The sequence below is a fragment of the Euprymna scolopes genome, chromosome 46, assembly GCF_053919585.1.
Source record: "Euprymna scolopes isolate OS-2025 chromosome 46, ASM5391958v1, whole genome shotgun sequence".
NCBI classification, from domain to species: domain Eukaryota; kingdom Metazoa; phylum Mollusca; class Cephalopoda; order Sepiida; family Sepiolidae; genus Euprymna; species Euprymna scolopes.
In genome coordinates this window covers 61559470-61585652 of record NC_136527.1, presented here as the reverse complement: position 1 = coordinate 61585652, position 26183 = coordinate 61559470, and the positions used below count along the sequence as shown (strand labels likewise).

General features: G+C 35.2%; 1 protein-coding gene across 1 annotated transcript; it reads left to right on the top strand.

Annotated features, from left to right (window-relative positions):
- The first annotated feature begins 790 nt into the window (after positions 1 to 790).
- Positions 791 to 23457, top strand: LOC145271020 (uncharacterized). Its single transcript, XM_080126581.1, has 2 exons — positions 791 to 6662; positions 21766 to 23457. The coding sequence occupies exon 2, from the start codon at positions 22216 to 22218 to the stop codon at positions 23044 to 23046; it is 831 nt and encodes a 276-aa protein (XP_079982707.1). The 5' UTR covers positions 791 to 6662; positions 21766 to 22215; the 3' UTR covers positions 23047 to 23457.
- The last annotated feature ends 2726 nt before the right edge of the window (positions 23458 to 26183 follow it).

Here is a 26183-nt window from a genome sequence, read left to right as displayed (position 1 = left end):
CCCATATTTTTTTTTTTTAGTAAGCAAGTCTGTCCTCGTCGCTAATGTGATGTTTGATATATGAAGTTATCGATATTTGCTAAATATCGATTACTACTACGGTCGGATAGCAGAATGGATCTTGATTAACTATAGAAAACAAACATGGAGATTTTTAAAATGAAGGAAAACCGGATGTTACCAGGGTTTTAATTCCTGTGACACACACTGACCTCTCATGTGCAATGATGCAGACCTCTCTGTATTTTGCGCTTGTAACTGTGCAAATACACTTGAACCACAGACTTTACACCACTGTAACTTGCTCAATCAAGTTGATATATTGTAGAATTTACACTTGACACGAATGTTGATTGTTGCATGTCGTCTTAGTCAGCGCAGACACAAACTGGTAGATTAGTGTACAAATCAAAACCTTCATGTTTGCATATTTGAAAACTGTTACTTGTAAATAACAGAACATTTCCATCCATACAACGAATAAAACAAATATTGAACAAGACCTTCTCTAATTCATCTTACATGTTCATTTCTTAATCTTTTATTTTTTTTACATGAACTGCTTAACTTCGACATTTCTGCCACAGTGAAACTTTTTTCAGGCTGGATTTTTCTTGCCGAATAAAAACCTAATCCTGCAGTTTTTATCTTTTCAGCCAAAGAAAATTTTTTTTTCTCTTTTGAACAAAGAAAAAAGCATTTGTGTGAATCTTTTCAAGTCTCACACAAAAACACACGTTCACATTTCAAGCTATATTACTTGTCGCATACATACGCACACACAAACATATGTGCCAACGTCCACACACATACATATATTCACGGTCACGTACATACACTCACATTCACGTGTATATACACACACACTAACGTACACACATGTACTCACATACATGCACGCATGGATGACGTCACTTCCGCTTTCAAAGGAAATCCACACATGCGCAAAAGACCAGCGGAAACACCTATAAAAGAAAGAGCAACAACCGGCTTCTTCCTTTTTTCGAGTAGAGCCTCCTAGGTGGTTGGTCAATGCACTAGCCGCTGCCGTTTCGGCAGGTGCACACGCGTGCCTCACACCACTTGCTACTATGTGGGACAAAAAGCTAACAGACCGTACGTACACATTCTCACTCTTTCTCTCTCTATCTACTACTGGTCCCTGAGAACACCTTCACGTAGCTGACTGCTAACTGACGTCAAACTCTCCATTCTTTGTCTTTGTCTACACGCTGGACTATCATTCTCATTTTCACTATCTTACTCCTTTCTCTTCCCACACGCGAACAAACGATAGTGATCCGAACTTGAGATGAACACACATTTCCTTTTCTTTCTACAACACCAGTCCTGCAACGAACATTGGTTACACACGCGTGGACATGAACACTTGTTATACTTAAAACATCCATTCCTCCTACAAATGATGGTGACCTCGTTATTTAAAAATGAAATGGATGAGGTTGAATGAAACACTCATACACACACAGACTCTCTCTCGACAACAATAAACCAGCTAACAACGAGAGACGCACGGCAAACTATAGACCTTCCTCTTCACCAGTTAACAGCGAGAGACGCACGATAAACTAAACACGTGTGGTACCATTTTCTTTCATTTGTTTCTTCACAAAAGAAATTCCTGTTCGTTTAATTCAATTTAACGCGTCATTCGTTTCTTCCTCGAGACAATTCATTTTCCCTATTTTGCACCACCACTACAAAATGGTGACACCCGAACGCGAGGATCACGCATTTCCTCCTATGCCACAAGTCCACAACAAACTGGCGCCCGACTGACGCGAAACAAACAAGCATGGCGACCCTACTTTTTTTAAAATTAATTGTTTTGAGCGAGACGCATGTTTTATTTGATAAAGAAAAAAACAAACTTTTCAACAAGAAAACTGCTACCGACACAGACCTCAACGAACAACAATGACGAAACCCCTCGTCAGACTCAGCAGAAAACGAACACCGAACTGTCGACTTCATAGCGAATTTAAAGAAAAATTCGAGCTCAACAAACATTTTTCATGGTTTCCTGACATTACCCTGCAACAAATGTGAGGAGCAAAACCACATAGGCCTATACACATTCCCTCCCACACAGCAGACGCAACAACAAAGAAACAATTATATGACATCCCTATCAACACATAGGAAGAAGTTGAATCAACAAGACGAGTTGAGATGCACCACGCACGCTGATAAACTCATAACTTGGAAGTTTCGTTGACAGCCGGCAACCGGACACTATCGTTCAACCATGAACGAATGCACAACAAACGCCCGTACATACACTGGGAAATGGTCAGCCAACTGACCCACACACTAAAAATACAATTCGACAGGTATATCTGTCAGTCACTACAGGAAGGTCATTTCCACGCTGCCATACCAGTTTTCTTTGCTCCTCCTAGACACATAATCTCAACACACATGAGCCCAATCTCAGCTGTTTTGGGGTCTTGTTTGCAAGACCAAACTTTTCCAAATATTCCTTGGCACGATTTGATATTGTCAATATAAGAAGACAAACCGCATTCTCATCCTGGCTGAAGATGGCATTAACAATGGCTTGCATTATTAAAGAGGCAAAATTGAGCCCGAATCTGAGGCAGGTAAGGCAATACCATTGTTTCTTAATCTCCATGTGACGCCATATATGATGTCACGAGCAGAAGTATAGATATAACTCACTGAGGAAAGTTCGAGATTCTTCAGCAAACAGCAAACCTGGCGACGTGGAAGAGCAAAGAAAAAGTGCTTGAACAAACTTTAAAAGTTGAAAATAATGAAAAAATAATTATTTCAGAAGATGGCTCGCTCTGTGCCAACAATAGAACTCCTAGACTGGAAGACTCCAACCAGGAGCAAGCATGGAGAGAATGGAGTGAACACATCGGAGATGCATTTACAGCATTCGAAATAACAGACGTTAAATGACAACTATTACTCTTTCGATTTTAGGGGAGAAAGAAACTAAAAGACATTGTCCAAACTTAATACCATCAGGCAGAGCCTATACATAAGACAACAATTATACACAAGACAACAAAGATAGCCCTGGACGAATATTTTATACAGAAAACAAATAAGGTCTTTGAGCGCCATAAATTCTGGATGCTTAGTCAAGAAAACGGGGAGTCAGCGCACGACTATGTCAGCCGTCTACAAGGAGCAAAATGCAACTTGGGCAAATACAACCAGGACAAGGCTGTAGTAGACCAGTTAATAGAAAAATGCACCTCAAGCAAATGACGTCATGCGTATTTGAAAGAAATAGATTTGACCATAGATAAAGCACTTTGGAGAGCATTTATATTTGAGTCCACTGAAACACAGGCTAATCATATAGAAGAGGATGAGGGGGGGGCATTCGGATGTTCACCAAATTATGTACATTAATTATAAACAACAATAACAACAACGACTTAACAGTGAGTATAGAAAACCACGCAGGGATAACAGCAGTGCTTTAAAACCAGTTATTAAATCCTACAGTTGCAACAGCTCAGATCATATACAAGGTCAAATAAAATACTCAGCTTTTGGGAAGAAATATAATAACTGTAGTGCAATGAATCACTAGGTGTGTCAGAAATTTCGTGAAAAATAGTGAATAATTCCACCCCGTCTTTCCAAGCTTATAACTCCTCGAAAAATGTAATTCAAACCCTAATTTTTTTTTCAATTAAAGGAGCAATGACCAGGGTTTCATTAAAAAAAAAAAACAAAAAAAAAAAAAACAAACAAACAACGTGTTTTTTTTTTTTTAAAGGTTTTAAACTTCGGATTTTACAAGTAAATTTCTAAAAAGCTCTACTTTGTTTTAAATTTGAATATATTATTTATTGACCTTTTTTCTTCAATTTGTGATATATAACACTTTGGTGAGTAAATTAATTATTTACTTTTTAATAGACACTTGAAAATGGGGGGGGGGCGTGAATTAAAAAAAAACGTTTGTCTAAAATATTATATTCGGTTTATTGGAAAGAGCATAAAATTTCACATTGACTCTGAAAATATCGTAAAAATAAAATCAATAGAAAAATTTTGATAGATTTTTAAAGTTTAAAAATTGAAAAATATTGAGTTCGTAAAATTCATTACTGTTTAAAAAAAATATTTCTATTACTTTTAAAACAACTTTAATAGTTTATTTTGGAAGTATAACCCATAAAGAAAATAAACAACCCACTTTTAAAAGAGAAATTACGAGTTTTTTTTATATTTTATTCGCAGTTTCGTGTTAGGGGTGTCAAAAATTCCTACAAAAATTCTGATACACCTAATGAATCACTTCGAAAAAAAAAAAAACATGCTTGAAGAAAAAGACCAAGGCACTAAGAAGTGGACTCCATGTCAAACAAGTCTGAACTGCAATCCTACATTGTGGAAGCCTCAACAGGACAGCTTCTTTGCGGAAACTGCAGGCACCTCAAGAAGAATGCCAACATTTCCAACCTGACACAGCCATTTCTGCAAAATACACACCTGCATAACACGCAGCTGAGGCAGCTCACACAACCTCATATTCCAAACATATTGCTGCAGAACACACACACACCAGCATCTGCGTTCCCTCTACAGAAACACACAAATCTGCACATGAAACACAACAGCAAACCAGATGGTATTGGTACAGTCACAAGATCAGGTCGTGTCATAACCCCCCACGCCACCCCAAAAGTACGACCTATAGGTTCATACTTGAAGCCCATTCCAGTGAACTGACTGATCGTTCATTTCTTTTATAAAGGAGGAATGTCAACATATAGATTATCTTTCCTTGTTGTAATTCTTGCTGTAGGAGTTTCGTCCCTTACAAAAAATAAAGATGTCTTCCTTCGTTTCGTCTTCTTAATACAACACTATTCGTACTAATAATATTACAAAAACGTACAACAGTGTACTACTACTCTGCAAGTCTACTTTTCAACATGATTGGAAGAAGTCGCCAGCCCATTACTACGGTACGGTTCACTTCCGAGTGTGATTTTCAGATTCTGCAGAGAAATAAGGCTCGGTAATTGTGATGGCAGCAAAATTAGTTTTGCTGACATGTGGAAAAGTTACCTCAACATCAGCATAGCTTCGACAAATTAAAGGTAAATGCCGAAGGGTCGGTAAACTAAAAATTTACCAGAATTTTTATTATTTTTTATAATTTCTGTGGACTTCCCCTCCCCCTCCCACCAAAAAAAAAAAAAAACTTGGGTTATCCTGACGCTCCGCACTTGTTTGTTTACCTTGGAAGTGACGTCACACAAATCTTATAATACGGATGGCTACAATTGTAAAAATAATTTGTTTTATTTTTCTTTCATTTTGAGCTCCTTTTTTCTCCCGTTTGTTTTTGTTTTCTACAATTAATAAACCAGTTTACAAGTAAAAAATAATTTGTTTTACTTGTATAGTTTTTTAACAGGTGGTTATGCAGTTTAATTAACTGTTTTAACATAAGTAACGTGCCGACATTAACCAAGCAGAAGAACTGTTTTTTTATTTTACACCGCTTCCCACAAAAATGTCAACAGGTAATGTAAAAAAAATTTTCGATGGTAGAAAGGAAGCACCCCCCCAAAAAAAAAATCGTGGCCACAAAGTGGGTGATCATTTTACGTTAAATTATTATAGAAACATTTACCATTTCTTCATATCTTGGGAACTACTCGTTTGCCGTAATTTTAAACGTTATTTTCGTTTTCAGCGACCCCGAAAACCTTTAAGAGTTGTAATTTTAAAGGAATTTGAGGGTGGAGTAATTCTTCATATTTACCTTTTTTTTAATTGCATTGTTAGGTGAAAGTACAGAATAGTTACAATACACACTCCCTTCCCCATGTTAAATAATAGGTTTCTAAATAATAGCGTTAAAATTGTTCGGGTCGTAAAGTGCAGGAGTACCTATAAAAGGTAACGCCGGATCGGAAAAAGAGCTCAAAATGAAAATAAAATAAATTCTCCGCTCAAAATAAGAAATGGGAGAAAAAAAAGTTAAACGAGAGAAAAAAGGAGCTCAAAATGTAAGACAAATAAAACAAATTATTTTTACAATTGTAGCCATCCGTATTATAAGATTTGTGTGACGTCACTTCCAATGTAAACAAAGAAGTGCGGAGCGTCAGGATAACCAAAACTTGACTGAACAAAAAGTCTTGAAAATAAAAATAAAATAAATACGGTTACAAGAAAAATAAATAATAAAAAAAAAACTTGTACTTACACCTAACAATTATACGGTTAAAAAATCTTTTCTTGAAGAAAAAAGACAAACTTTCTGTTAATAAATATTTTGAAAAAAAAAAAAATTAAATACTAAAATAAAATAAATTAACATATTTTCATTTTTCAAGGTAGGTGTTTTTGTTATCTTTTATTTGCATGGTTTTTTTTCCCCCGCTTTTTTTTTCTTCTTCATTTACGACGCTGCTCGGCTGACACCGACGCCGTAAGTTTATCATTTTATTTTAAGAAAATATCTGAAGAGCGACTTAGTAAGGGCAGACAATCTTGGTGTGTAAAGCGGATATTTCATTTGATCGTGACGTCTTAGTTACTACATTTAGATTTCCATTTAAATTTACAAATCGTCGTTATTTCAAATATCTATTTGAAGGTTTCACGTTATACGAAACAAGAATTGACGAACGGTAAGTCTTAATTGCTTAAATTTCTTTGTTTTTGTTCCATTTTCTAAACTTAAAAAAACATGCACTAATGAGAAACAATTTTCTGGAAATAACGATTAAAATAGTTTATTTTCTAATTAAAAATTGAATTTTACTTTTTAATGATGTTTATTTTCAATTAATTTGCAAATTTAACAAACTTTTGAAACGATTTCAACAATGACATAAAACAATATTATGTTGAAAAACATTGTTTTCTTATATGCTAAAATCTGATTGATTGAAATAGATCCTCAAACTATATATATATATATATAGTTTGAGGTAGTTGCCTGTCTAGCCGCACTGATGAGCTGTGAAACAGTGAAACAGTACTGTATGTGGATGACTATATATATATATATATATATATATATATATATATATATATATATATATATATATATATAGTTTGAGGATCTATTTTAGGCACCGCCAGAACTGGGGGGGGGGGAGGTAAGTACTTTTTGACGGACCGTCTTTTTAAAAATCTACCAAAAATCAGGTAATTATCCGATAAATGCGAAATTTTCAGCGATTATTAAGAGAAGAATGAACTTTATAACAGTGTACTTATTTTTCATATACGGTATTTATAAATGTATACTTTTTTTTGCTTACAAACCCCCCTTGTTTTGAGGGGGTACAAATATGCTTAAAATAATCATCTGAAACTGAACACAACATATTGTGTTGTTGTAAGGGACAGGATTATAGATTTTAAAAAAATATTGTTTGCATACCTTATTTTGACGTCTGAATATCAGAACTTCGATTGTGTTTAATTGTCCCGGTTTTGAAGTGTGAAATTCGGTGAATATGTTAAGTAAAATAATTAATTTAAGTTAAGCAAAACAAAAAAAAAATGTTTTAATATTTATACGAAAAAAGCCATTTTAAAATCTTTGATAAATAAATTAACAATTTTTTTTTTAGCGAGCCGAATAATGCATGACCATTATTAAACAGGGCATGCTTTGAAGAATCGATACAAAAAAAAATTTCGATAAATATTGTGCCCTTTGTGTTAAAAATAGCATCATTTTTTCGATCCCGTTTAAAAAACGTTTGCCGCCTTTCGACTACAGTGGACCAAACGCGCTGAAATAATTTTTTTTTATTCTGCTTTAAGTTGCCCCCCCCCATTTTGGGGAGCCTGGCCCCCACACACATACACATTAAAAACCAAACTCATACAAATGGTCACCCATCTGGTACTGGCCAGCCTCAGCGTTAATAATACAGTGAAATTTTTGTCACTGAAAAATAAGTTTTTTTTGGCCTGTTTGGTCTTCCATAGTTTGCTTTTTATCAAATACAAATGTAAACATTGTCGATCTAGACTCTAGATCGACGCGAAGTAACTGGTTGCCTATATGAATAAGTGGAATTATTTGAAATCCAGGTACTTATATTATAATATTTTTGCATATTCTCATAGAAAATCATCCTAAATCTTAGTTAGACAACAAATAAATAAATTATTTCAAAAACCGTTTTTAAAAAATATTTATGTACGTTTTTTGTACAAGACAAAAAATGTCAATTGTTAACTTTTTGGGAAAATTTAACATTTAAAAATTAAAAAACATTTAAAAATTAAAAATAGTAGAAAAAGTTTTACATTATTCTGTTTTCTATATGATAAAATTCAGGGTTTTATCTTTCTGGAAAAAAAAGTTACTCAGAAATAATGGATTTTAATAAATGTAATTTCGTTTTAAAAAACAACAACTTGATTTTTCGGTCATTTTTGGCGGTGCCTAATCTATTTCAATATAAGGATATATATATATATATATATATATTATTTATATTTAATTTTTAATGATTGCTTCCCTCTCATTCCAATTTATTTTATGAAAAATTATAGGTTAGCTTTACAGTGTCAGAAAAACTTACGGTACTCACCATCCTGCAGCTTCTAATGGAGATGCTTGAGACTAGGAAGTGAGTGCCTTGCTAGCGATTAATTTTATTTCTAATCAGTGTCACGTGGCGCTCGTCTGCCATAAAAGGTGCACACATGTCCCCCCCCCTCTTCTTCTTCCCTTTGACAGCTCAAACGTTATTTTTTGCACTTCCCTATCAAGATCCTTTCGGATCTACTATTACTGTTATTCCCCGAAACTACCAGACAGGGTTTTTTTCACGAGGTCGCAACATCGACAATCTGTTGTAAAAATTAAGGTATTCTCTTCTTATTTTCTTGTCTCCGTCGATTGCTGTTGTGAGGTGAAAGACTACCCCTCCCCTGCTAAGGTCACTCCTCCCTCTTGTGCCGATGCTTCCCATTGAAAAGCGGCACAAAAATAAACCAAGGTGCGAAAAAGTAGTAAAGAAACAAAAATATAACAAATAAATGTTATCAAAGGCAAGATAAGTTGCTATCCTTCCCAGATAACTTTTTGGACTTTAAAACGTTTAATTGGTTTTAAAAAATAAGTAGTGTAGCGAGCGTTACGTAAGAACAAGAAAGAATGCCCACAAATTAACTCTTACATCTTTGAAGTCTCGATAATGACTTATGGATAAAAATAAAACAAAATACTGTTAGAAATCCACCCAATAAATGTAACCATAACATTTACTGGACGGATTTCTATTAGTTCTCTCTCTCTCTAGTTTTGGACTGATTCTCATTATGGCGCCATGTTTTTTTGTTTTTTTTGTAACTTAAATGATGTGCACAACTGCCGTTTTACACTTAAAACACGCCTTAAAATCAATTTAAACATTAAAAACGTATCCAGGTATGTAGAAGAGTAACCTATCTTGCCTGTAGTAACATTTATTTATTTTTTTTAACACTTTTCGTATCATAACACAAACCAAACGCTAAACATTAGAGTTCGGTAAAAGTTTAGGGGTGATGTGAGTCCATCCGTCGGGGGATAAAAGAACCAACATAGTGAAGCAATAAGCATGTCTGAATAGAGCTAAAAGAGAGAAACAGGCCAAATATCAAGGTCTCATGTATGATATGAAAAGAAACTGGAATCTTAGGAAGATATCAATCATATCAGTTATTATATGTGCCACAGGGCTTATGAAGAAGAACCTGAAGTCCTACTAATATTCCTGGTAAACCAAGTGCAAAAGAGATCCAGACAATTGCACTTAAGGGAACAACAAGGATACTAAAAAGAGCTCTCGGTTGGTTTCAATAAAAAGCAGGGCATATTGGCAGTTGTGTTGGCTGCCCCATCCCCAACATTACAATCTTCAAAGGAAGAAGATTAAAAAAAAAAAGTCAAAGGAGTTGGAAGTTGTTTAAAACCTATAAAAGAGGTTCTTCCATTCCTTTCCGAGTCGAATATTAGTCATGTCGACTAGACTAGACCGTTTGACTTGTTCCGGCAAGCATTTTCATACTGTTGTTACTAGACCTTGTTAGGGGGTGGGGTCGCTAAAAGAGTATTTCTATTTTGCAACCATGAACTTTGCCTGCTCGCCTTGGAGCGTCGCACTTCAGCCCATATTTTTTTTTCTAAAACCTCTCCATGTTAAGAACGGCTTTCGACTTTTTGCATTTTCTCATTGAACATAGGGGGATTATTCTTGTTCAAGTCCACCATTTTTTTTTAATTTTTAAGAAGTACATTTCTTGCAAAAGAATGCATAAGTGTAATTAAAAAAAAAAAATGTTTAAATAAAAAAAAATCAATAAATACCGGAACTCTTGTTGAAACTTGACAAAACTTTTCAGAGAATGTTGTAATCATGTGAGTAAAGAGTCTACATTTATATTAAAAGAATCTGCTTACAGCTTCCGATTTTGAAATTGGAAATCGACAAGCAGTGTTTATCATATTGCTATTTTATAGGTCGGATGTCGTTTAGAGGAGCAATTAAAAAATCCAAGAATTAAAAAAAATACATAAGATCAACACATAAAATCAAATTGTTTTTTCATTGTATATTTTATTACAAATAACCAAATTAAATTATTACTTATTAATTAAATTAAACTATTACAAATTAAATTTTTATTACAAAAAAACAAATTAAATTTTACTTTTTTATAATAGTAATGGTTGTTTTTTAGTTTGAAAATATTTTCATACTTCTACAGAATTTGAACCGAACTGTTTTTTTTAACACAAACCCTTACCTAATTTTAAACGACCACAGACCTTAATTAAAGACATAGTCTTACAACGATCGGTTCAAATTCTGTAGAAGCACTCATATTTTTTTAAAGAGATTGTTTTAAAAAATATTTTTGTAAATCGTCAAAAAACAAAGGTCCAAGATTCGAAATAGATTAAAAAGTCTGACTAAATCTAAATTTTCCAACTGATTTTTTATAAACACTGTATTAAAGATGCAGCCTCTCTGCACCCTAAAAAAACCCTTTAAAATTACCACTATCATGAGTTTTTGAGGTGCTGAAAACGAAAATAATGCTTAAAATTCTAGAAAATAAGTAGCTTCCAAGATATGAAAAAATTATAGTTTCAAAAAATGGGTAATCACTTTTCTATATTAATTTAATGTAAAATGAGCACCCACTTCATGTCCACCTTTTTGTTGGGAATTAAATTGGGTAATTGTGTCCTGGTAGACCAACACAAAATCTTTGTTTTTGGGTCTGCTAAAAAATATTGCATTTAAATTTTCTGCAAATAAGTAGTTTTCTGGATATTAAGCAATGCAATTCTTTATGTTATAAGTGGTGGCTATTGTTGTACGTGCAAGTGTGCACAGCATATCTTGGCAATTACATATTTATATCGTGGAAATTCCTGGAATTTTAAACGTTATGTTTGTTTTCAACACCCGAAAACCTATATTAGTGGTTATATTAGCGGTTATATTAGCAGCTATATTAATGGTTATATCAACGGTAAATTTAAAGAATTTTTTGAGCGTGGAAAGATGCTGCACCTTTCCCAACACCGCTTGTCATATTTGTATTTTTGAACACGAAGTAGTCGCTTTTTTCTATTTAACTATAATCATCAACAATGCATGCAGTGTTAGTTTTTTGCATGCATTTCTTTTTCATTAAAAACGTTTTTGGGTTTATATATATATTAGTGGTGGGACGATTAATCGTAATCATTAATCATAAGAATTGTGTATTTTGGGAGGAATCGGGAATCGTAAGAATCGTGTATTTTGGGGGGAATCAGTAATCATAAGAATTGTGTATTTTTGGGGAAATCGGAATCGTTAACCGTAAGAATCGTGTATTTTGGGGGGAATTGGAATCGTTTATCGTAAGAATGGTGTATTTTGGGGGGAATTGGAATCGTTTATCGTAAGAATGGTGTATTTTAGGGGGAATTGGAATCGTTTATCGTAAGATTCGCGTATTTTGGGGGGAATTGTTTATCGTAAGAATCGTGTATTTTGGGGGGAATCGTTAATCGTAAGAATCGTGTATTTTGGGGGAATCGGAATTGTTAATCATAAGAATCATGTATTTTTGGGGGAATTGGAATTGTTAATCATAAGAATCATGTATTTTTGGGGGAATTGGAATTGTTAATCGTAAGAATCATGTATTTTGGGGAATCGGAATCGTTAATCATAAGAATCGTGTATTTTGGAGGGGAATCGGAATTGTTAATCATAAGAATCGTGTATTTTGGGGGGGAATCGGAATCATTAATCATAAGAATCGTGTATTTTTTGGGGGGGGATCAGAATCATTAATCATAAGAATCGTGTATTTTGGGGGGAATTGGAATCATTAATCGTAAGAATCGTGTATTTTTGAGGGAATCTTTAATCGTAAGAATTGTGTATTTTTCGGGGGAATCGTTAATCGTAAGAATCGTGTATTTTTGGGGAATCAGAATTGTTAATCGTAAGAATCATGTATTTTGGGGGAATCGGAATAGCATCATTAAAAAATACCTTAGATTTACAATTCTTTAATATTTTTAAGTTGAACTGTTTGTTTGAAGCAAGATTAATGCTCTCAAAAATTTATTATAAAAACGTCATAGAAGAATAAAAAAAAGTAAAAAAAAAAAAACCTTGTGTCTAACTCTGCCCTCGTAGAGAAGCATGTAATATGGCGGCTGAGAAACGTTTTTCGACCACCATAAAAGCATTACAATACATTTAAACCCTGAAGAATTTCTGCTATATGCACTTGTTGTTCTAAGTTAACAACTAGCCACTACTTGTGTTTCAAACTTTTAAAAAAGAAAAAAAGCGATTTAAGATAGTAAAAACACTAAAGCTTTTTTCATTTTGGAAGGAGGTTTCAGGTGCCCCTATTATCCCAAAGAACCAGCTATGTAAACACTTTGAAATATGTTGCAATAATTATTTTTTAAAAATTCTTTATAATCAATTTTTATTTAAAATTTAGAAATTAATTTCTAATTATATATGTTTATATTTTGTTTTTAAGTAAAATTAAGAAATTAATTTAAAAAATATTGTTGATATCCATCTTCATTCAAAAGGGTTACTTTTCGGTAGTATCACCGGTTGTTAACCTAAATTTTCCGAATGTCAGAACAAGGCTCATCTGGCGGACCTACTTATCTAAGCACCACCGATTTTTGTTATTATGATTTTAGCTGTTTTTTTTTTGTTTTGTTGTTTGTTTGTTTTTGCCGGAGTTTATGTAATTTTTAAGAAGAAAATTGGTGAAAGTCAAAATGGAATCCGCACTATTTTTAAATATTATTTTAAAGTTTAATTAAAGTTTTACAATACCCTTTTCTTATTGTTTTTGTATTCTTTTGTTATTTTTATTTATTTATTTTTTGCCAGATTCAGCAAACAAAGTGAAAGTAAAAACAAAACAAAAAAATTTGGTGCTTATGCACTTATGTTACTGTTATTTTTTTTAATGGTTTAAGTGCCTTGCTCAATGTTTGAAGAGTTTTTTAAATAGTACTATCAAGTTTAATTAAAGTTTTATGATACCTGTTTTTATTAAATTGTTAAGTGAAAGTACAGAATAGGTACACAACACCCTCCCATCCCCATGCTAAGAATGGCTTTCTAAATAATGTCATTATTTCAGCACAGCTCAATAAGTGCATGAGTACCTTTTATTTTCTTGAATAAAATAAAAAAAACTACACAACGAGAACATTACTGTTTTTCTTTTAATAATTATTATTCAAAAATAAAAAATAAAAATTTTAATTGCTCAAAGCATGTTTTTTCAACAAAGCTTATTGGAATTTTTTTAATTACCATATTTTTCATGAACATGCTCTAAAAATGTTTCAAAATTATCTAATATTTTTTTCACTTTTCATGTTATAAGCCTCTCTATACATGGCCTCATCGATATGAGACCATTTCGTTTCTCCTACTGATCCCGATATGTATTTCAGTCTTCTTTTAATACGAGACTAGTAGGCTTCAGAATTGTTGGTGCAAACACCAGTTAGCAGATCCACAAAATTTTGTGAGTGGTTTATAGTCCCGTGAACATAATTAAACTTGAAAATAATATTTAAAAATAGCGCAGATTCCATTTTGACTTACACCAATTTTCCTGTTAATAATTATATAAACTCCAGCCAAAAACAAATATCCATCCAAAAAAAAGACAGATAAAAATCATAACAAAAATCATGCGCAAATTTCAAGCCAAAATAAATTAAAAACAAAACTAGGTCACACATGCAAAAATTCTTTCCTTGTAAAAATAATAACTTCTCGCTCAGTCAAACAACTTAAACATCAGAGCCGATGCGTATTTCACTACAGGGCTAACATTCATATACGTCTGCCCCTTTTCTTTATATTTTTTAATATATAAAGTAACTTCTAAAATTGCTTGTTATTAATTTCATGGTACATGTTTAATTCATGGTTAAAATATTTGTTTTGACTTTTATCTTCAATGAAAGAAAATTTACAAAAAAATCACATCGTTTTCGAAATTCCCTTAATTGTATTTCCACTATTTTGCTGTACCAATTTTTTTCACTACACGAAAACTTTTGATTATATAATGGTATATTTCAAAACAACAATTCCATGGGAATCGGAATCGTTAATCAACATTTTTCTGGAATCGAAAAAAAATTTAGGAATCGTCCCAACACTAATATATATATATATATATATATATACTAAATTTTTCTTCCCCCCCAAGTTTGTTTTTCAAAACTCATCTATATATTAAATTTTTCTTCCCCCCCAAGTTTGTTTTTCAAAACTCATCTATATACTAAATTTTTCTTCCCCCCCAAAGTTTGTTTTTCAAAACTCATCTATATACTAAATTTTTCTTCCCCCCCAAAGTTTGTTTTTCAAAACTCATCTATATACTAAATTTTTCTCCCCCCCCCCAAGTTTGTTTTTCCAAACTCATCTATATACTAAATTTTCTTTTTGTCATGCCACCTGGAAATACTTTTTTAAATGCATTAAGAAAAAGTGAGCGTAAATTGAAGTTGTTTTTGATTGTTGCTGCAATTTTGCAGGTGGGGTGTTTTTGTGTTTGGTTTCGCTGTGGTATTAAATTTTTCAGAAAAGAAAATGACATAATGACAGCATTTTTTGGACTTCTGTTTGGTCTGCAAGGATCTGGTGTGACTAAAAGATTGAGCTAGAGTTCTGGAAAGAAGGCAGTTGAAGAAATCAGTATGTGTTTTTCCTGTGTGGTAAAACTTTTTAGTCATTTTCCCGCATGTGAATAGCTCAGGGTGGCAGTCGTGTTTGTAAAGTGCCATGCAACTGCAGCAACCAAGAGATGGGATGACAAGGCTTTCTATCGCATATCAGCGGAGATATTGAGCAGGATACGAGAGCAGGACCCTGCAGTTTGAGTAGATATGAGTTCCATAGCTGGCCAACGATGCCATGCCTATAAATTTAGTCAAGTTCAATATGGTGTTCAGGGGGTTAACTTCAGTGGAACACAACAACGTTACACAACAACGTTACACAACAACGTTACACTGGCTCATTGATTCAGCATACACTGGTGGATTTCTGACACCCTGACTAAGAAGCCATGGGTGAATACAAGATCTGGCAAGATGCTGGTTAGGCAACGGTTGGGAACAGTGCAATCACTTATGAAAGAGTATTAATTGACCATGGATGTAACGCTCATACAGTCTTATCAGAATCACACAGATTGCTTCACCAGAGTATTGTGCAGGTGGCTGGATTTGCTAAAGGAGAGCCAGAACTTGAAAGATGTGCAGAGATAGACAACTCGGCGAAGATAGCGATTGTGAAAGTGGATATCCAAGAATGAAGTGAACTCTGTACTTCTCCAGATTAATCAAACCATAAGAGTTCAAAGAAAACGTGAAATCTGTTGTAAAAGCTTGCAAAATCTGCCAGTTGATCGATCCAGTACCGGTTTGAGAACTGAAGCGATGGATATAACACAACAGCCAGAATTTGCTTATTGATTGCATACTGACCGACAATAGCATTACAATTTTACTAGTGAGAAAGTTGTGGATAGTTAGAATGTGCATCTGCAGTTTTGATGTGCTTATTGCCAAGTAGGAGCAGAATCATTGAATGAAACCAAAGACCACTGCAGCCAGGAAGGACTGTACAGTGTTTGGTGTAGTCTACTAATACATCACCTCAAAAGATGACGTTTCATCTTCCACAGCACCGGCTGACCCATTGCACATGGTAGCATGTCAGGGTGAAAGGCATAGCCAACCCACTGACCAAACTGGAATTGACCAAAGACAAGTCTAAGAAGGGAGATTGTTAACACTTCAATCACTTGACCACAATGGCACACTTTTGAAACTGAGAAAGGCGTCAGAGAATCCAGGGCACTTGTCATGAACTAGGTTCACAAAATATTGGTCAGATGGTTAGCCATGTACCGCTGTGCAGTGAACTTGCAGTTTGTGGGCAAGTCTGACTGTCGTGGTCACAAGATGTTCTGAGAGATTCCATTTAGTCATCATCTTAATGACTTCCTGTTTCCTAGAATCAGTTTGTCAAGAAAAGTTTCAGATGCTTTGTGCAGAATAATTTTCGCTTGATCTTGACTTGTACAGAAGGGGGGAATATTAAACTGGCAAATTTATGTTACAGAACTGATTAAGCAATCAGCATTATCAACATTGATGTTGCAGATGGTCATCATGATATGCAATCATACCTACTCAGGTCAACATTGTGCATTACGTAAAGAAAATAACATTTTGGGATACAGAAAAAGTTGCGGATAAGTAATAGTGGCAAACAATCAATCGAAATAAAATGCTGCACAAATTAGAAAGTTTTTTGTCATTGTTCACTTGGATCACTAGTTTGAAGATGTTTTTTAATGTAATTTTTTATTTTATATTTTTAATATTTGTTTCTTTTTTCTATGTTGGTGGTTGTTCATTGATGTTGTTAGCTTGCAACAAAATTAATCAGTGAAACTCAGCTTTACACTTTATCATAAAAAGTAAATGCTATTAGTTTGGTTTTGTCTCCATTATTGAATTAGTTGCAATTTCTCTTGCTTCCTCTATAAGTATATTGCCATTTAAGAACTATATTATAATTTAAAAAAAAAAAAAGTATAGCTAATCATCTAAATGGCAGCATATTACTTATGTGTAAGAAAGAGATGTTAATGGAAGTGTGTTTCTAAAAATAAAATTAGCAGTCATTCATTGGTCAATTATTTAAAATATCATTTTAAAAATATATAATTTCATAAACCAAAGAAGATCAGTCAAGTTTTAAAAATTGAAAGTGTGGTTTGAGTTGTCCCCCTTTGCAAATTGGCTGTTTGGAGAAATGGAAAACTAGATGGCTCTGGTTGATAGTCAATTTGCATAAGTGGAGAAATGGGCAGCATATAAACAGTACTTTTTTTTAAGGAGGGGTGAAGAGCGCAGAGAGTGAAACGACGGTTGGAAGAAGTGACGGTGAATTATTTTTGTGACGGTGAATTATTTTGGGACGTTGAAGAGCTCGACCTTTTGGAAGGAACAGCCGTGTCTTATATATATTTTTTTAAATTTCTTTTTTTTCTACTTCACTACAAGCTATTTCAGCGGGAACTATGGAAGCAAAGAGGATCAGCAGTGAAATGCTTAAGACGTTCTCTGGAGAGGGACATGTTATAACCTGGCTGACCAAGGTTAAACTTGTCGCTAAGTTGCGGGATATCGCGGGTGTAGCCAGCTTAATACCGCTGTATCTTGATGGTGATGCTCTGGCCCTATCTCTGGAGATGCGGGAGGAGGATTGGCTGTCTGCTGACACCATTGAGGAAAAGTTGAAGGAAGCATTTACCGAAGGACCTTTTATGGCATATGGCAAACTAAGCCATATGGTGTGGACCGGAGACTCTGTCGATGTTTACGCCAACAATATCAGGAGGTTGACGAGACTAGCAAGATTCAATGGAGGAGGCTGTTGACAGATGGTTAAGATGGCCTTTATCAATGGCTTCCCGGACCATATTTCTATAGCTCTGCAGCAACTGCCTGGTGTAAATTCTATGGAGGTGGCGGAGTTGATTACACAGGCTAGGGTGCTGGCCAGGAAAAAAGAGAGTGAGCAGGGAATCGTAGCTGTCGCCCAACAAAGCAAACTGCAGCAGGAAATTGTGAAGGACGAAAAGCAGAGAGGACTGTGGCAGAGACCCAGGTTCTCTGGCAGATGCTATCGATGCCAAGGCCCCCATATGGCGAGGGAGTGCAGGGAGCCAAAGCCAGAAGTCACGTGTTACCGCTGTGGGGAAGTCGGCCACATCAGCAGATTCTGTTCCCAGGGAAGCCACTGCGCCGGTGGCTACCCCACTTATTCGATGAAGGTGCTTCAGGGTATGTCACCACAAGTAGAGGTGACCCTAAATGGACGAAGTGCAAAAGCCCTTGTCGACACGGGCTGTACTTCAACAATTGTCACCAAAGACATGGTTGTCACATGCAATGGAACCAGCAGCATTACGGCAGTTGACGGCAGAGAGGTGAAGTGCAATGGCACAAGTATCGTTCGGTTGATGGTACGTGGGATGTCACTAACAATCCAGGCGATTGTTATTAACAAAATTGTCACGGGTGTCGATGTGGTGTTAGGGATGGACGCAATTGCTTGACTAGGGAGCGTTACGGTATATAGGAACTCCGTGAGATTTGGAGGACATCAAGGGGCTGCAGGGGTGCAATTCGAAAAAGGTGTCACAGGAACGGCTGGGTTAGACAAAAGTTGCACGATAAAGGACAAAGATTTTTCTGCACACTTTGATGGTGAGAAATGGACAGTCAAGTGGGCATGGAAGGGAGAAGCTCCCATACTGAACAACAGAGTGGAATGCTACGAGCATACGTTGCGAGGAGGCACAAGAGTTGAATTTGAGAAGGAGGTGGACCGATGGATCTCAGAGGGGATTTTAAGACCATGGACGGAGAAGGTGGAAGGTGTGCTGCCGTTAATGGCGGTTGTTCAGCCCACAAAACAAAAAGTTCAGCCAGTACTGAACTTCAGGGAGCTGAACGTACACGTTGCGTGTCACACGGGAGGCGATGTGATGGACATGTGCGGAGAGACCATGCGAGAGTGGAGGCAGGTTCAGAAGGCTGCGACGATTGTGGATTTAAAATCTGCATACCTACAGATCCACATTTCACAGGAATTCTGGAAATACCAGCTGGTCAGATACAAGGGCCGAGCGTACTGTCCAGGTTGGGTTTTGGCCTGAATTCTGCACCAAAAATCATGGCAGCGATCCTCAAAACGGTGCTAAGCAAGGAGGACGCAGTCAGAAGAGCCACCAGTTCCTACATTGATGATATTTTGGTGGATGAGATGGTAACAACTGCGGAGGACGTAGTAAAACACCTCAACAGCTTTGAGCTAATTGCAAAATGCCCGGAATCGTTGGAGGGAGGAGCTGTGTTAGGGCTCCAACTAAGAAAGGACCAGATAGGACGGTTAGTGTTCCGGAGGGGAAATGAGATCCCGGAGGTGTCGGAAAAATTGAGCAGGCGAGAACTCTTCTCAATATGCGGAAGACTGGTGGGCCATTACCCTATTGCAGGATGGCTACGGACTGCATGTAGCTATATCAAAAGGCTAGCTAGTGAAGCGAAGTGGGAGGATGGAGTTGATAAAGAGACTGTGGACATTATGAGAGAGATTATTGAAGAGGTGAAGAGGGAGGATCCAGTGAGAGGTGTTTGGCATGTACCCAACAGTGCAGAAGGTGTTGTGTGGTGTGATGCAAGCTGTATAGCAGTGGGGGTCACCTTGGAGATAGGTGGTGTTACTGCAGAAGATGCTGCTTGGTTGCGGAAGAAGGACGACGTGGCCCACATAAATGAGGCGGAACTGGATACGGTTATGAAGGGCATCAACTTAGCCTTGAAATGGGGGCTACAGAATGTTGAGGTGAAGACCGACTCAGCCACTGTGTTCTCTTGGATCCAGTCCGAAGCTACAGGAGAAAGGAGGGTGAAGATGAAAGGCGCTGCCGAGATGCTAGTAAAGCGTCGATTGATGATGTTAAGGGAGCTGATTAGGGAATTTGATCTTCAACTTAGGGTCACTATCGTTCCTTCAGCGAAGAACAGAGCAGATGTGATGACGAGGGTGCGGTAGACCTGGCTAAAGGCACCGAATGAGGCGGCTGTTGCAATATGTTGTTTGAATGAAGACACTCTGAAGGATTTGCATGACATGCACCATTTTGGAGTGGATAGAACCTTGTTCTTGGCCAGGAAGGTGGACCCCAGAATCACAAAGGAGGCCGTTAGGACAGTGGTTGAGAGATGCAGCCGGTGTCAATCAATCGACCCTGCGCCGAGTAGACACGAAGCTGGTGAGGTTCAGGTGGCAGAGAACTGGAGCAGGTTGGTGATAGACGTAACGCACTATCGACAGAGGCCGTATCTGTCAATGGTCGACTGTGGACCAGGAAGAGTAGCCATTTGGAGGGAAATCAAGGCGGAAAATGCAGGTGAAATTGCAAAGGTATTTTTGGATGTTGAAGAGGTGTTTTTGGGAGAGGGGTCCAGTGACGGAAATGCTAATAGACAATGGAACTGCCTTTCGCTCAGGTGCCATGGAGAATGTGTTGGATAAGTGGGGAGTGCGGCGCTATTTCAGGGCTGCATATAGACCAGGCGGAAACGGAATTGTGGAGCGGCATCACAGGACCATTAAGGCTATAGCTGAAAGGGGCCAGATTTCGCCGCCAGAAGCTGTCTTCTGGTATAATATGGCTCCAAAGTCAGGGCAAAAAGTGGAGTCAGTGCCACAGAGGGCAGTCTTCAAGTACGAGTGGCGGCATCCCTGAACTGCACAGGTACCCGCAGAGGAAGGCGAGAAGCGAGTGGGAGAGGAAGTGTGAATCAAACCGCCTGATGCTCGCTGTACCACACGCTGGGGGAGGGGCATTGTGACAAGTGTCCAGTCCCCGAACAATGTATCTATCGACGGCATCCCTCGACACATTCTTGATGTGCGGCCGGTAGTGGTGTCATCAGAGGAAGACAGCGACGTCGAGCCAAGTAGCGACGTTCACGAAGAGGCTCCATGGAGATCGCAGCTAGAGAGACGGCCGCCATGTTGGTCGAGCGACTATGTGATGGGTTTACATGTGATGATCGTGTAGATCAAGGGGGCGTGTGGTTTGAGTTGTCCCCCTTTGCAAATTGGCTGTTTGGAGAAATGGAAAACTAGATGGCTCTGTGTGGTTTGAGTTTTCCCCCTTTGAAAATTGACTGTTTGGAAAAATGGAAAACTAGATGGCTCTGGTTGATAGTCAATTTGCATAAGTGGAGAAATGGGCAGCATATAAACGGTACTTTTTTTAAGCAGGAGTGAAGAGCGTAGAGAGTGAAACGACGGTTGGAAGAAGTGACGGCGAATTCTTTTTGTGACGGTGAATTATTTTTGGATGTTGAAGAGCTCGACCTTTTGGAAGGAACAGCTGTGTCTTATATATATTTTTTTTAAATTTCTTTTTTTTTCTACTTCACTACAGAAACAATATTTATTATCTGGTAATATTAATTGATATAAAAAAGTAATGTTTTTACATAATTATTTTCCTAGAAAACTTAAATAAATTTCTGCATAAAAAATAACATTTGAAAGTAAAGAAATTGTTTTAAGAACACTTGTTGAATTAATAATCTAAAGTATTTTTTTGTTTTTACAGATATTCCAGTTAGAAAAAATACAGTTTATATGCACTTAAATGGATGAGGATTTATAATAGAAACAACATAAAATGATCGAAACGTCGAAGATTAAATATTCTCAAACATATTGATGTAAAAAGGATGTTTTGATATTTGAAAACGCTGATGATACCTTTGCAGCATATATATATATATATATATATATATATATATATATATATATATATATATATAGTAAAGAAGTGAAAGATATTGTCTTCAAAATCCTATTTGATTCAAGATACTCATTCTATCATTTTCTAAATAATGACAATGTTGTGCTGAGATATACAAATGAAATTTAAAACATCGTATGCTATATTATTTGGCATATATAATTATCATTTGGCATATATAGTGTATCTTATGAATTCATACATTCGTTAATACACAAAGTGTTTTACAGAGAAGAATTTTTAGAAAATACAATGAGTAGAGACACTGAAGAAACGCCATATACTTGTGAAATATGTAGCAAATCATTTTACAAGCAATGGAATTTAAACCGCCATATCAGGACGCATACTGGAGAGAAGTCGTATTCTTGTGATGCATGTGCGACTTGCTTTACACAGAAGTCATCGTTAAAAAGACATATGAGAATACACACTGGACAAAAGCCATATGTTTGTGAAATATGCAGCAAATCTTTTTACAATCAAAATAATTTAAATGATCATATCCGAACTCATACTGGAGAGAAACCATATTCTTGTAGAGCTTGTGGAATTTCCTTTAGAGATCAATCATCATTGAGAACACATATTAGAATACACACTGGAGAGAAGCCATATATATGTGAACTATGTGGTCAATCATTTTCCCATCAAATAACTTTAAATGGTCATATCCGAACCCATACAGGAGAGAAACCGTATTCTTGTGATGAGTGTGGTACTTCCTTTGCACATCGGTCATCTTTGCAAACACATATGAGAATACACACTGGAGAAAAGCCATATGTTTGTGAAATATGTGATAAATCATTTTCCATTCAAAGAACACTAAATAGGCATATCCGAACGCATACTGGAGAGAAACCATATTCTTGTGAGGTTTGTGGGATTTCGTTTACAGAAAAATCATCCTTAAAAACACATATGAGAAGACACATTGGAGAGAAGCCATATGCTTGTAAAATATGTAGTAAATCATTTTCACAGAATGGTCAACTAACGCAACACATTAGAACACATACAGGAGAGAACTTGAATGCCAGAGAGAACTTGAATGTTGGAGATAACATGAAAGCTTTATAGACACTCGAGTGTCGGAAGTATCTCTGTACATGAGTTTGTCAACATAGCCTGGCATGAGGCTACTTTCCTTGAAAGTAAACCCTGACTAAATATTTAAAGTAACATATTATTTGCATCCCAAATAAAACTTACCTACTAGCTTTTATGATGTATACTACACATTCAAGTGATGTTATCTCAAGTACAGTCTGAAGCTAGATACTCCACCAGACTAGATAAAATCTTGTCCAAGAGACTACAGGAAAGATATACTGTAACATATTTAAATGGTCGACTGAATTGAGGAAAATTGTTCCTATATTTTTACTAACTTAGTATTTGAGAGGTAAAGAAGAACTTTAATAGAATATTCAAATATCTATGCATCTCATATGAATGAAATGTTAGCCCTAGGAAAGAGATCCATTTATTTCTAAGAACTTTAATAGAATATTCAAATATCTATGCATCTCATATGAATGAAATGTTAGCCCTAGGAAAGAGATCCATTTATTTCTAAGAACTTTAATAGAATATTCAAATATCTATGCATCTCATATGAATGAAATGTTAGCCCTAGGAAAGAGATCCATTTATTTCTAAGAACTTTAATAGAATATTCAAATATCTATGCATCTCATATGAATGAAATGTTAGCCCTAGGAAAGAGATCCATTTATTTCTAAGAACTTTAATAGAATATTCAAATATCTATGCATCTCATATGAATGAAATGTTAGCCCTAGGAAAGAGATCCATTTATTTCTAAGAACTTTAATAGAATATTCAAATATCTATGCATCTCATATGAATGAAATGTTAGCCCTAGGAAAGAGATCCATTTATTTCTAAGAACTTTAATAGAATATTCAAATATCTATGCATCTCATATGAATGAAATGTTAGCCCTAGGAAAGAGATCCATTTATTTCTAAGAACTTTAATAGAATATTCAAATATCTATGCATCTCATATGAATGAAATGTTAGCCCTAGGAAAGAGATCCATTTATTTCTAAGAACTTTAATAGAATATTCAAATATCTATGCATCTCATATGAATGAAATGTTAGCCCTAGGAAAGAGATCCATTTATTTCTAAGAACTTTAATAGAATATTCAAATATCTATGCATCTCATATGAATGAAATGTTAGCCCTAGGAAAGAGATCCATTTATTTCTAAGAACTTTAATAGAATATTCAAATATCTATGCATCTCATATGAATGAAATGTTAGCCCTAGGAAAGAGATCCATTTATTTCTAAGAACTTTAATAGAATATTCAAATATCTATGCATCTCATATGAATGAAATGTTAGCCCTAGGAAAGAGATCCATTTATTTCTAAGAACTTTAATAGAATATTCAAATATCTATGCATCTCATATGAATGAAATGTTAGCCCTAGGAAAGAGATCCATTTATTTCTAAGAACTTTAATAGAATATTCAAATATCTATGCATCTCATATGAATGAAATGTTAGCCCTAGGAAAGAGATCCATTTATTTCTAAGAACTTTAATAAAATATTCAAATATCTATGCATCTCATATGAATGAAATGTTAGCCCTAGGAAAGAGATCCATTTATTTCTAAGAACTTTAATAGAATATTCAAATATCTATGCATCTCATATGAATGAAATGTTAGCCCTAGGAAAGAGATCCATTTATTTCTAAGAACTTTAATAGAATATTCAAATATCTATGCATCTCATATGAATGAAATGTTAGCCCTAGGAAAGAGATCCATTTATTTCTAAGAACTTTAATAGAATATTCAAATATCTATGCATCTCATATGAATGAAATGTTTGCCCTAGGAAAGAGATCCATTTATTTCTAAGAACTTTAATAGAATATTCAAATATCTATGCATCTCATATGAATGAAATGTTAGCCCTAGGAAAGAGATCCATTTATTTCTAAGAACTTTAATAGAATATTCAAATATCTATGCATCTCATATGAATGAAATGTTAGCCCTAGGAAAGAGGTCCATTTATTTCTAAGAACTTTAATAGAATATTCAAATATCTATGCATCTCATATGAATGAAATGTTAGCCCTAGGAAAGAGATCCATTTATTTCTAAGAACTTTAATAGAATATTCAAATATCTATGCATCTCATATGAATGAAATGTTAGCCCTAGGAAAGAGATCCATTTATTTCTAAGAACTTTAATAGAATATTCAAATATCTATGCATCTCATATGAATGAAATGTTAGCCCTAGGAAAGAGGTCCATTTATTTCTAAGAACTTTAATAGAATATTCAAATATCTATGCATCTCATATGAATGAAATGTTAGCCCTAGGAAAGAGATCCATTTATTTCTAAGAACTTTAATAGAATATTCAAATATCTATGCATCTCATATGAATGAAATGTTAGCCCTAGGAAAGAGATCCATTTATTTCTAAGAACTTTAATAGAATATTCAAATATCTATGCATCTCATATGAATGAAATGTTAGCCCTAGGAAAGAGGTCCATTTATTTCTAAGAACTTTAATAGAATATTCAAATATCTATGCATCTCATATGAATGAAATGTTAGCCCTAGGAAAGAAATCCATTTATTTCTAAGAACTTTAATAGAATATTCAAATATCTATGCATCTCATATGAATGAAATGTTAGCCCTAGGAAAGAGATCCATTTATTTCTAAGAACTTTAATAGAATATTCAAATATCTATGCATCTCATATGAATGAAATGTTAGCCCTAGGAAAGAGATCCATTTATTTCTAAGAACTTTAATAGAATATTCAAATATCTATGCATCTCATATGAATGAAATGTTAGCCCTAGGAAAGAGATCCATTTATTTCTAAGAACTTTAATAGAATATTCAAATATCTATGCATCTCATATGAATGAAATGTTAGCCCTAGGAAAGAGATCCATTTATTTCTAAGAACTTTAATAGAATATTCAAATATCTATGCATCTCATATGAATGAAATGTTAGCCCTAGGAAAGAGATCCATTTATTTCTAAGAACTTTAATAGAATATTCAAATATCTATGCATCTCATATGAATGAAATGTTAGCCCTAGGAAAGAGATCCATTTATTTCTAAGAACTTTAATAGAATATTCAAATATCTATGCATCTCATATGAATGAAATGTTAGCCCTAGGAAAG

Coding starts and splice junctions, on each gene's coding strand:
- LOC145271020 (XM_080126581.1), top strand. CDS start 22,216: ATGAGTAGAGACACTGAAGAAACGCCATATACTTGTGAAATATGTAGC.